The sequence below is a fragment of the Anthonomus grandis genome, chromosome 4 (genome assembly GCF_022605725.1).
Source record: "Anthonomus grandis grandis chromosome 4, icAntGran1.3, whole genome shotgun sequence".
NCBI classification, from domain to species: domain Eukaryota; kingdom Metazoa; phylum Arthropoda; class Insecta; order Coleoptera; family Curculionidae; genus Anthonomus; species Anthonomus grandis.
The window spans coordinates 37,970,034-37,983,794 of NC_065549.1; the positions used below are offsets into that span (position 1 = coordinate 37,970,034).

A 13,761-nucleotide genomic window follows, 5' to 3' on the forward strand; every position below is an offset into this window, starting at 1 on the left:
AATTCAAAAAGAGAAAAAATTTTGATGTCCATACGATAAAGAGTAACTTACGAAAGGGAGAGAAAAGTAGTTAGGTACCTTAAACCTGCAACAATCTATCGCCTGCCTTTAAAAAATTCGGGACAACCTAACCATTTTGCCTAAACTAACCATTTTGCCTAAACTTGGCATATTTGCATTATTGTAACTATATTACAGTACATTTAATACAAAACATTCTCTTAAGAAGGTTTCTTAAACTATTGGGATCTAATAATGAAAATTATTATTTTCCTCAAGCGAGAATTGAACAAACATTTTAAGGTCAGAACAAGGACCTAAATGGTCCTGGTTACCTTGCTTGAGACTGACCTTGGAGTTGGTGTTAAACTTAAATTTTTCTTTTCAAACGAAAACTCTTATTTTTGATACAGCCAATCGAAAGAACGATATATTTGACATTTAGACATGCCTCAAGGTCAAGGTTATTTTCAAGGCCATCCATAGGCCATCCAAGGCCATATTTTCAAGGTCGTATAATCTCAAACAGAGTATAGATGGCTAATTAGTGAGTAACTCCAAGAAGCTTAAAAACTTATCCAAAACCTTAACACTTCTTCCTAATCACATCTCTATCAGATACGTAGGGAAGGGAGGAGTCGATACATTTTGATGAGAATGTATGAAAATAAAATTCCAAATAAGGTTCTGAGCCTTATAATATTAATCTATTACACATCAAATTAATTCATTAGTTATAATGCATACGCATTTAAAATATTCTAGCCAATAATATAATTGTTAGATCAATACGACCCTTAACTACATATTAGATATGTAACCTATTTATTAGATCGATTTCGTAAAACATATCGTGGCACAGAAGAGTTAATTTTTAGATTTGTTTGCTGAAAAATTAAAAATGGCAGGAAAGAAGAAGAAATCATTGGCAAATAAACTGGCGAAAATGTCGGATGAAGAAAGAGCCAGGTATTTACAGCATAGGGCAGAGATTGAAGAGGAAGCAAGACGAAGAAAAGAACAACTAGTTGCCACGTTTATGAAGGTATGAAATTGCATAAATCTAATAAGAAAAATTCTTTTTTTTATTAATGGCTTCCAGATTTTATTTATTACTAGAATAGCAAAGCATACACTACTAAATAATTAATGTGTGATTTACAAACAAAAAAAAGAATTTATTGTCAGTTTAAACTACTAAATTAAATAATTCAGTATTAGAACCAATTTGTACGTTTTCAATTGAATAATTTAAATTTACGTAACTGCAATGAGAACCCTTACGTACCCTTCGATGAAACTAAAATTTTAATTGTGTCCGCCCTCTGATAAACTTTGAATACCGCTGAAGTAGGAGTAATCTTTATTAAATCGTATACAGTAATTTTTTGATAAATACAAAATTTTGTTACCATGTCAGTTTGGATTTAGAAAGAATTGTTGAAATATGACGGCTATGCAGCATTTTTACAAGAGACTGATAAGCCAATTCGAATAGAAGCCATAAGCTGTTGGGAACTTTTGTGATCTCAGTAGGGCGTTTGACTGCGTGAATCTCTCACTTCTTCTAAAAAAGATGGATGTATATAGTGTTAGGTGATCTCATCAAATTGGCTATTAAGTTTTTTATACAATGTCAGTCTTTTATATGGTGGTACTATTCCTGTTACCTCAGACTCTTAAATAATAATATAGCTATCCCACAAGGTTAATTATTAGGGTCATCTATTATTTATTCCATACATAAATGATATCATGGAAAATTCATCATCATTCAAACTGGTTGGTTGCAATTTTTGCAGATGACACATTTGTTGTGTCAATAAAAAATGATGAAATTTAAGGTTGTGCTATAGTGGCCTTGGGACAGTTTTCAGTTCGTTTAGTGATAATTCTTAGTATTTGAATATCTCAAAGAACACTTATTTGAGATTTTATCCTGCACAAAATACCCAAAATTTAGATATTGATCTTATAGTTGGATGTGAAAAAATATCGAGATTCATCATATCCAAATATTTAGGTTTAAGACTCGATGAAAATTTAAACTGGAAGACAAAGGATGATATTCGAATTCAAAATTAAAGGAATAGCAGGCCGTGTTGTTAACCGTAAATCGCTGTCTCGGCAATCCATTGAAGCCAAGATGATGTTCAGGTTGCATTTAATTTAATTTTTGATTTGGTTAGATTTTGCAGTCAGTAGTCGTCGCGCTCTTGACTTGATAAAATCGAGTAATAAAAGCAATTTAATACAATTTGTTTGTTATGTTTTATAGATAATACCACTGTTCTTTTAAAAGCCATACCTGCCATTTTGTCAAAAAAAAATTTATTTCATTTATTATTTTAGAAGATAATAAGTACAGCCCTGGCCATAAAAATAAAATAGAATATTATTAAATTTGCCTTTCCGTGAGTCATTTGCGAGAAATTAGGTGTTCTTTTTAAAGGACAGTGGCTTAATGCACTACTATATAATCTCGTAAATATTTTGTTGATGGCTTATCCAGTTACAAAAATATGACCATAAGTAAGTATATTTATTTTATTAAAAATCTTAACATAAAACTTAACCCCTGCTAAAACTTATTTTAACAAAAAAATATCCACGTAACATACTAATAAAGAGCCCTTAGAACAAAAAAAAATTCAAATAAACTATTCTTTTGTGTAATATTGCTCGAAACAATCCTCGGGATGTAAGGCTACTTTACACTTTTTACAAAAAAAGTTGCTTTTTTTGTGACACAAAAACGCACAGCGAGTTTGCTTTTCTTGGTAAGCAACCAGATGATCCACTCGATCATATTTGGAAAAAGCATGTGCTTCTTTTGGAAGTTTACTTGTCCTTCCTTCCGATTTCTTTTTGAATGATTCCAATATTCCCACCGCAATGGACCGTCTGAAACTAAGATGATCCATTTTTCCATCATTGAATTTGTGAAGACGCCACGAGTTTTGTAGAGCCATATCAACTTCATTGTTCCAGTACCTTTTATGCCCCTAAATTTTAATTCAGAAAGCAGCGGCAACGACGTAAATAAATTGTCAAAAAAGATGTGGTAATTCATGTCTTTTTGAGAAGCCTTTAAATCATCTACGAACTCAAGGACAATACTTGCGCCCATTCCTAAAGGCTTATATTCATCTGACAGTTTAGTATTTGAGCCTTGATATGGCTCAAACCACTCAATATATCCTAATCTGTTGGTTCCAGTCCATATTTTATATCCCCAGCAAATGGGTTTCCCACGAATGAATTATTTCGTTGGATGTATTCCGTAGTAGGGCACCATCGACTCGTCTACACTGTGATGCTCGGCTGGAGAGGCCATATCTGTCATCAGGCACAAGATTAGCATTGTCGCAACAATGTAGATTTTGCATTATATGACGATACCGGTTTCTTGACATTGAATTAGTGACCAAGCTATTGTTAGTATCAGGAGAATTTTCCCAGTACATTTTCCGACGTGAAAGACAATTGTAGCCACTTAGTAACAATATTCCCAAAAAACAACGCATTTCATCGTTTGTTACGTCAGCATTACGATTATTACTACTGGCGTACAAATTTGTGTAAGTGACCAGCAAGTTTATCATTTCATCGTCAAAAAATAAAAAGAACGTGTCCACTGGCAACTGTTGTTGTTTTGGCATACAAACAGCCTCCCAAGTAGTTAAATTCAAATTCAAATTCAAATTCATTTTATTAATCATTTTGGTTATATTATAACAAAATTTTTTTTTAACTTAATTATACTCAATAATAATAGTTAACAGTTATTGTTTTTAACATACACCTAGATGTTGTAACATCTGTTTGTGTATGCTGAGAAATCACAAAATTTTAGTAATAATATAAAATATAACTAACCATAATCTACAACTAAACAAAAATTCTCCAATAAAGTTTCCCTTCCCAAAACTATTTAAAAAAAATTAAATTTATCTATATTTGAATAAATAAATTTTCTACAGACCTTACTAAAGTTTTTAATATTATTTATATTTTTTACGCGGTTTGGTAAGATGTTATAAAATTTCGGAGACAAGTTTTGAGAGGATTTTTTTTTATATTTGGTATTTTTAGGTGTCTGTTTATATTATTTCGGGTTGTGTAGGAATGACTAACATATTTCTTGATTTTTTCTGATTTATGTGTATAAATGCATGTTGACAATATGTAAATTGAGCGTATATTCAAAATTTCTTCAGAATATAATTGTTGTGTAGGAAATCTTTTTTGTTTTTTGTATATAACTTTTAAAATAAAGTTTTGTACTACATTAATTTGTTTTAAACAATTCTTATATAGACCTCCCCAGACAATCACCCCATACCTTAACAAGGACTCAACCAAGGATTTATAAATTAAAATTAGTAATTTTTCATTTAAAATATTTCTCAAAATATGAAATCGATAAATAAGTTTACGGATGTTTTGTGTTAATTTTAGAATGTGTTGGTCCCATTTTAAATGTTTATCCACAATGATACCCAGATATTTAGTAAATGAAACTTCCTTGATATCAGTTGATTCAAGTTTAATTTGTTGAAAGCTGGGGCGACTAGCAGCTGTTATAGAAAATGCAATATAGTTTGTTTTTTGACTATTGAGACTTAATTTAAAAGAATCCAGCCAGTTCTTGACTGTTGCTAGACCAAGTTCTGCAGTTTTTTTTTTGTCTCCCCAAGAAATTCCGTGAAACACCGCAATTGTGTCATCTGCATATGATCTTTTAAATAAATATAATTTAACCCAAGTGGTTCAGTCTCCAACTCGAATTTCAAACATTGGAGCCAAGTTAATTGATGTTCTTGTTACTTCGGCTCCTGGCTTAATCACGGATGTGCAGGTTATTAATATGGATGACATATCCGATCATTGTTTAGTATTAAGTAAGTTGAAACTTGAAAAAACCCGTACACCAAAGTCTTTACGTACTTACAGGGACTATTCAAATTTTGATTTCGTAGATTTTCTTAATGACATTTTAAAAATTAACTGGCAAAATATATTTAACTTTACTGATATTGATGAAATGGTAACTTTTTTCCAAAAAAACGTAATTGATGTATTTGATATTCATGCGCCCTTTAAAACCTCCAAGTTCACTAAAAATAAAGCTCCATGGATTACTGACAATATACGATTTATGATGAAACTTAGACAAAAAGCCCTCACGAAGCATAAGAAACTAAAAACTGATGCTGCGCTTAATGAATACAAACAAATTAGGAATTTTGGAACGAGTGCAGTACGTAGCGAAAAGAAAGCCTACTTGAATGAACAATTTAAATCTAACCCTACTTGTTTTTGGAAAACATTGAATTCTCTTAACATAACATCTAAAGTTTCTCCTTCCACAATTATTAGCGATTCTCGAAACACACCTGATGGACTTAATTCTTTTTTTATTAATAGGATTCCCAAGGTAAATACGGTATGCACTAATAATGGCCTTAAAACTAAGTATACCAATAAAGTACACCCTAATGTTAAGAAACTATTTCAATTTAAAGAAGTTTCTGAAAAGCAAGTTGAAAAAATAATTTGTAGTATAAGATCTACTGCAACTGGTTCTGATGGCATGGGCATTAAAATGATTTCACTTTTAGTTCCTTATTTAACACCCTATATAACTTTTATAATTAATAAAGCACTTGTATTATCAAAATTTCCATCTGAATGGAAGAATGCTGATTTACTGCCCATCCCAAAAAATAATACCCCTACGGAATTTTCTCATTATCGACCTATAAGTATATTGCCAACCCTTTCTAAAATATTGGAAAAGGCCATGTATATGCAATTAAATGATTTTTTTAGACTTAATTCCATAATTCCTAGTACTCAGTCAGGGTTTCGATCGCAGCATGGTACCATGACAGCACTATTGCATGTATGTGATGATATTTTTAGTGCTTTGGATAATAGAGGTTACTGCATTAGTGCTGCTGGACTATAGCAAAGCGTTTGATACTCTGGATCACTCTCTTCTTCTTACCAAACTAAAATATTTTGGATTACATGAGTCGGCGCTGAGTCTACTTTGTGATTACTTAAGTAATAGAAAGCAAAGAGTGGCTTAAATTCCACCTTTTCAGAATATTTAAATATTAATCAGGGAGTTCCTCAAGGCAGCATTTTGGGGCCACTACTATTTTCGATTTTTACTTGTGATTTTTCTGAATTCCTGCATAACTGCAAGTCTCACCAATATGCAGATGACGTCCAACTCTACTCAGCTTTTCCAATAAATGAACTGAATACTGGCTTAGCACGCATTAATACCGATTTAAATCAAATTGTACAGGTGTCTAATTTTCATAGGCTGGCTCTCAACGGTACTAAATCTAAACTATTACTTTTTGGAATGCCTAAATCTTATCATTTGAATTTAAATGTTATTATCAATGGAAATATTATACAACCATCTGACTGCGAAAGAAACCTAGGCATTCTTCTTGATAATCAGCTTAATTTTGTAAAACATATTTCAAGTATTTTACAAAAAGCCTATTATAAATTGAGAATTCTATACATGCATAAGGATATTTTATCTTCTGATGTTAAACTCAAATTAAGTGATTCGTTGGTTCTCTCTTTAATTAGCTATGGTAGTGTACTCTTCTGGCCAGCTCTTGCTCAAAAGGACAAGTTAAGCCTACAAAAGCTACAAAATGCTTGCCTAAAGTTTTGCTACGATAGAAGAAAATTTGATCACGTCACCCCGTTATTTCATGCCTCTGGCTGGTTGAGTTTGGATGAACGTTATAAAATCAATATGGCTGTTCTTGTTTATAAGGTACTCCATAATAAACTTCCCCAATATCTATATGACAAATTATCCAGTCATAACAGCATACATGGCCGTGAAATGCGCCACTCTGCAAACCTTTTGATACCAAATCATAGAACTTCCAAATTCCAAGGGTCTTTCAGTTATAGTGCAGTTAAGGTATATAATTCATTGCCAAATAACCTTAAAGCTAAAACCTCGGCTGTCTTATTTCGAAAAGCTGTCAAATCTTACTTTTCTAACACTGCGAACTAATAACTAAAATATAAAAAATATATATTTCATTTAATTTTAAGTTATATCACTAATTACTTTTTTCTTTTATAAACTAGATATAATTATAATTATTTTAATAATTAATTACGTCATGTGATATAAGCAAAATTCTATTTTAGGTTTCTTATAATTTTAGGCTTCTCTTTTTTTTTCTTTTTTTTTTTCTGTATATTTTTCGTAAAGGTTAAAACTTATTCAATTTGTTTATTATTTACATTGTTATGCTTTCGTATGTTAAGTTAGCAGTGCGGTTAGATAGAGTAGCCCCAGGCTAGATCTCGACGCATTTTTGGATAATAACTTTTGTAACTATTTTCGTAATATAAAGGCATTTATTATTATTATTATTATTATTATTATTATTATTATATCAGTGACCCATCATGAATTTTAAGATTGGTAAGAGCGTTAATATAAGTTATAAAAAGTATAGGTCCAATAACTGTTCCTTGTGGAATTCCAATTTTTATATGAGAGGGTTCACTAATCTCATTATTTATTTTTAAAGACTGTTTTCTGTCCCCCAAGTAACTTTCAAAGACCCTTGACACTGGACCTCTAATACCATAAGGTCTTAAAGTATCTAGCAAAAGCTCATGCGGTACAGTGTCAAAGGCCCTTGCTAGGTCCAGAAACACTGCCAAACACTTTCTATCACCATCAAAAGCCTGATTCACTCGCTTTGTTAATTCGCAGACAGCATCGGATATGCTGAGCCCCCCAATGAAACCAAACTGATTTTGTGTTAATACTTTATTTTTTTGTAAATAGTCAATAAGTCTATCTTTCAAACATTTTTCGAAGAGCTTGGAAAAATTATTGATCACACTTATAGGATGATAGTTACCTATTTTACATTTATCACCTGATTTATATATTGGAGTGATTATTGATACTTTAAATTGAGTAGGTACTGTTCCTGTTTTAAATATTAGGTTGATAATGTGAACCAAAGGTTCAATAAGGTAAATATTAAGTTTTTTTATAAATTTTGAGCTAATAGTATCTATCCCAGGCGCGGAACTGTTTTTTAACAAATAAATATGTTTAATTATTTCATTTCTATTAGTTGGTTTTAGAAACATTGAAGATACACTGTTATGATTAATTTTGAATTGTTTTTTTCGTTTTTTTATTTGGTTTTGCATATTTACTCCTACGTTTATAAAATACTGATTACAAAAGTTGGCCATGTCTTTGTTATTTGAAAATTCTTTGTTATTATTTTTTATTTTTATTATGTCATTTCCTTTAGTAGTAATTTGATTTGTAACCTCATTTATAACTTTATACATTTTGCTCATATTATTCTTAGATTCCTCAATTTTTGTTTTGTAATAGTCATTTTTACATTTATTTATTATTTTACCCAATGAGTTTCTGTATGTTTTATATTGTTGTTCTTTTTCCAAACTATAATTTTTATTCAATTTTCTTTTCATTTTGTCCTTATTTCTTATTGAACATATAATAGCAGCAGTTATCCACTGTTTTATTGTTTTAATTATTTTTTGTTTTAATATTTTTGTCTCTTCAGAGCTTTGTATAATATGTTCGACAACAATATAAAAAATTTTGGTTGCAATTTCGACATCATTAATATTTAAGCTAGTGTTTTCCCAATTTTGTTTTATAAGTAAATCTTTTGCCTTCTCATTGTTTAATATTTTTATAGTTTTAATTTTTATATTATTGGAAACATTACCTGCCCGAACCTCGTCTCTAGCAAAATTAAGCAACACAGGATAGTGATCGGTGACGTCAGTTTCCAAAATAAAAGAAAGATGTTTATTTTTGTTTTACAAAAATTTTTTTTTAAGGAAAACCTGGTCAATACAGGTCCTTGATGTTAATGTGACCCGTGTAGGACCAGTTATAAGGGAGTAGAATCCGTAAGACATCAAGAAAGCTAGGTAGTTATTTGTATCAGCTGAATTTTTAGATATAATATTTATGTTTATATCTCCCAGAAGTTTGCTGGTTACATTCACGTAATAAATAATTTTCCAGGTCATCGAGAAAAGACGATACTACCGTCGAGGGAGGTCTATATATACACGTTATGCCATATTGTATATAAATTATAGCTAAAGTTATCCTAATCAAAGTAATTCCCGATCTAATTAGTTTTATATTTTCTACTTTGTTTATGTTTAAATTATTTTTTATATAAACAACCACCCCATCATTCTGGTTATAGTCTCCCCCATTATAATACATTTTAAAGCCCCCAATTGCCATGTTTCACCCAAAACAATAATGTCGCAGGATATTAAATTATATGTTTGTAGAAAAACTATCATTTGATCAAAGTTTTTTTTTAAACTTCTTATGTTAAAATGAATGATATTTAAGAGTTTGGAACCTATGTTAATTTTTTTGCTTACATAATCACAGTCCGTACTTTGTTGATCCGCATTATCTAAAACGTCCAGTTCTTGTAGCACTTGCACTACCTCTTCGCCATAATTTCCATCTTAGTCAATTTTGTTTTTCAAAAGCGTGATTTGATGTTCAAAAGACGGACAAGTTTTGTCGTTTGCGGCATGATTTATATTGTACTCCAAATTAAACTTTGCGTTTGCATGAATACAATTGATGCATTTTTTTTGGTTTTGGGGCACTCCTTAACTGCGTGTTTTTCCGAACAATAATCACAAAAGACCTCATTCGGACATTCCGTATTTTTGTGAAAAAATCCTTGGCATTTAAAACATCTGGGTACACTTATATCTTCAAATAGTGAGTAACGCTGCCATCCTATATATAGTTTTTTTACTGCAATTAACTTATGAAATAATTTGGCTGAACAATTTCCGTAGATAGTATAAGAATCTCTTTTTTTATTGAGTTTAAAGAGAGTTATTTCTAGGTGGTCCATTGCTGCAATAAAATGATTTTGTTCCCGGATTCTGGCCTCTACAAATTCACTATTTAAATCGTCTTTATCATTTATTTTATAGTTAATTATCTTGAAGCGGGGATTTTTTAGTTTTGTAACCTCTATGTTGTAGCCATTCAGTTTTTCTTCTGCTTCCTTTTTAAGTATATCTATATCATTTTTTCTCTGGCATTTAACTAGAATATAGCTGTTTTTTGTACTTTTAATACTATTTACACTAATCTTTAATTCGGCAGGATTTAACTTCTTTCTCAAGTCTTCCTTTATTTTTTCTATGTTCTGGTGTTTTTTTGGCCTAATAATAAGGCTAGGAATATTTGTTTGTTTTTGATGATGATTAAATCAGAAGTGATGTCATTTTTGGTTCACGAAAATTTATTTTTTGCTTACGCTGGCCTGGACATTTTTTTTCTTTTTACAAGACGAGATAATGGTAAACTATCTTCACTATCGGAGTTGGATGTACTCTCAGGATCAACATTTTCAAAATTTACCTAAGCTGTCCTCCAGGTAGGTTATTTATGTCCACGTTACCTTCATCGCCACTGTCTTCATCTGTTATATCATCAGGTGGGAAAATCACTATTTCAGTGGGAACTGCGTCATCACAAGGTTCCAACTCCTCTGCCTCAGCTAAGAGTTCGTTGAGAGTCAAAGGTCTTTTCCAGTAATAACTAAAAAAAAACAAATCTTTTTAATGCCAACAGACATAAAATAGACAAACATTTAGGCAACACAGACGATTTGAGCATTATTCGAAAATATATTATTTTTTTATCGAGCTATAAAAATATTTACTTGGTCAAATTTGGCAGTGGATTTTGCCACTGGGCTTTTAAAAGAACACACATACAAACACTAACCTAACATAAAAACCATAAACTATATCGATGTCATATTTATTGTTGAAGAGATACCCATTGTTTGTGTATACAATTTTGTAAATTATAATTTTATTTTACAAGTATTTTAAAATATAACTTACCTGGAAAAATGTGTGTCTCTTTGCTTTTTTCCACCAAAATAAAAAACTATATGTTTACAAAACAACACTAATCGAAAACTAATGCGGGCCACCAAACACGTGTGCAACTAAATACACATTAGCGAAAAAGTAGTTCCATCTCTAGAAGAGCAACCTAAGTTACGCTACAGACGCCTATTGATCGATGGCTTTTAAAAGTACAGTGGCTAAATATGATGTCACTTTTTTTACTAGTTCTGGCGTTATCTGGGTTAGTAGAAGAATTAATTAACCCTCAAGTACTATGCGTGGGTCCTAGGGACCCATGTAAATAAGTTTTCATGCAGATTTTGGCAACGCCGCGCGCCACTGGCGTTTCCGCTTGTGTAATCTCCAGTAACATTAAACACTTCTCAGTCGTGAATCTGTTGTTAAAGTGGACGTATCGAATTTCGAGTTATTAGTGTCGACAGGTCTGTGGGACCCACGCATAGTAATTACTTTACAATTTCTGGTTTGGTAAGTTTTAATTTTTTTTGTTTTTTTTTTAATTTTTATGTTTTTTTTTTAAATTTTAGAAAGAAATATGGCTTTAAAAAATAATGCTTTGACTGATAAAGACATAAAAGACTTATTTGAAGATGAAAATTTTTGGAATGACCAAGACATTACAACCCAAGCTGCACTGCTTCCATCAGAGTTCAATGAAGCGATTATGACACAGAAAGTGAATTTTCATGGAGCTCCGGAGACGACTCAGACTTCGACCAGGATGAAGAAATTATTGAAGTCCCTCCAAGTATCCACATCGGAAAAAGAGAAGAGATCGGACTCATGGCATGGAAAAGATAAGACGATTTGGTCAAAACAAGAGCCTACAAGAAGCAGAACAACATCGGAAAATATAATAAAAATATTACCTGGATTGGCTGGAGAGGCAAGGCAAAATCCACCAAAAAATGTTTTGGAAGCATGGAATTTGCTTTTCTCAGACAATATGATTCAAAAAATTATTGAATTTACCAATCAAAAAATAAAAATCATGGCTGCCAACTATACTGTTTCTGCAAAAAATCGTCTATCCTTTTTATCTACCACAACTAGCGAAGAAATTAGGGCTTTTATTGGTTTGTTGTATTTACAGGGGATCTTCAAATCAAATAACGAAAACTTACGATCTATGTGGGCAACAGATGGCACCGGTAGAGATATTTTTAATTGCACTATGACTCTTGCACGCTTTAATTTTTTACTATCCACTCTACGTTTTGATGATGAAACCACAAGGGCTGAAAAGCGAGCTATGACAAAATTAGCGCCTATTAAAGATCTTTTTGAAGAGTTTGTCGAAAGATCGAAAACAAACTACATACCAGGTGAATTCTTGACTGTGGACGAAATGCTTGTGGCATTTAGAGGTAGATGTGGCTTTCGCATGTATATGCCAAATAAGCCAGCAAAATATGGCATTAAATTACAAATTCTGGCTGATAGTAAAACACATTATATGTGCAATGCTGAAGTATATCTTGGTAGAGATAATGGGCCCGTGCAAAAATCTGTTTTTTTGCAGCCAACTCAAGTAGTCCTTCGTCTAATTACTTCTTTGCCTAAAAAATCCAACCGAAATATCACTGGTGATAATTGGTACTCTTCTGTAGAATTGGTCAATGAACTCCTAAAGAATAACTTAACTTACGTCGGCAAAATGAAAAAAAATAAGAGACAAATACCACCTGAATTTCAAGCAATTCGAAGCCGACCTGAATCGTCAAGCCTCTTTGGATTCCAGAGCAAAACTACCTTGGTAAGTCATGTGCCTAAAAAGGGGAAATCTGTGATTCTAATATCTAGCATGCATCATGACGCAAAAATTGATAAATGCACTCTCAAACCTGATATAATTTTGTTTTATAATGATACAAAAACTGGAGTAGACGCCTTGGATCAAAAATGTGTTCATTTTTCAACCTCCCGCAGAACAAGACGCTGGCCAATGGTACTATTTTTTCAAATGCTTAACAAAGCTGGTGTAAATTCTCGGGTACTTTACCAATGTTCTCCCAAGGGAACTGAAATTGAAAGGTATTCCTTTTTGAAGAAACTTGGAATGGCACTTTGCAAGGACTATATGGAAATCCGTGTGAACAACCAACATATTCGCCGACAGCTACGTGAATCGATTGCGCTGAGACTTGGAACGTCGTTACCTGTTTATCCAACCCCTATACCAGAGCAATCAAGGTCCAAAAGAAAAAGATGCGCCTTTTGTCCCCCAAAGAAGGATAGAAAAACAAGTGCTTTTTGCAAAGAGTGCAATAAACCCATATGCTTTTCTTGTTGCAATATTTTGTGTGAACCATGTTTAAATAAATAAATTTTGCACTAATTGTTAAAATATCTATATGAATAAACTATTTTGACATTAAAAACATTTTCTTTTATTTAAAAAGTGGTTTCATTTTTAAGTTAAAAAAATGGGTCACTGGGACCCACGCATAGTAAATATGTGTTTTATTTGGGGCATAGTACTTAAGGGTTAACTTAAAATCTAATATAGATTTGTTGTAAAATAATGCTTTTTAATTAAAATTCTTCACATGGAAGATCAAAATGGCATGTATAGCTCTTACAAAATTCTTTCCTATTGAAGACCTAACCATAACACATGGGTGAAAACCTAGAGGAAAGAATACAAACCACTTCCTTTAATATTATCTGAGTCACTTTTTGGGTAATATACAGACTGTTTTAGTTATAATAAAGCGAATTGCATAATACTTAATAAAAATACTTTTTATTTGACAGGAA

The 13,761-nt window shown here is 31.7% G+C and overlaps 1 protein-coding gene across 1 annotated transcript in view; it reads left to right on the forward strand.

Moving 5' to 3' along the window:
* The first annotated feature begins 901 nt into the window (after positions 1-901).
* LOC126735682 (dynein regulatory complex subunit 2) overlaps positions 902-13,761 on the forward strand; it is a 92,467-nt gene continuing 79,607 nt past the window's right edge. The window contains exon 1 of the mRNA XM_050439747.1: positions 902-1,045. Coding sequence (XP_050295704.1) covers positions 902-1,045 — 144 coding nt within the window. The remainder of the gene's footprint in view (positions 1,046-13,761) is intronic.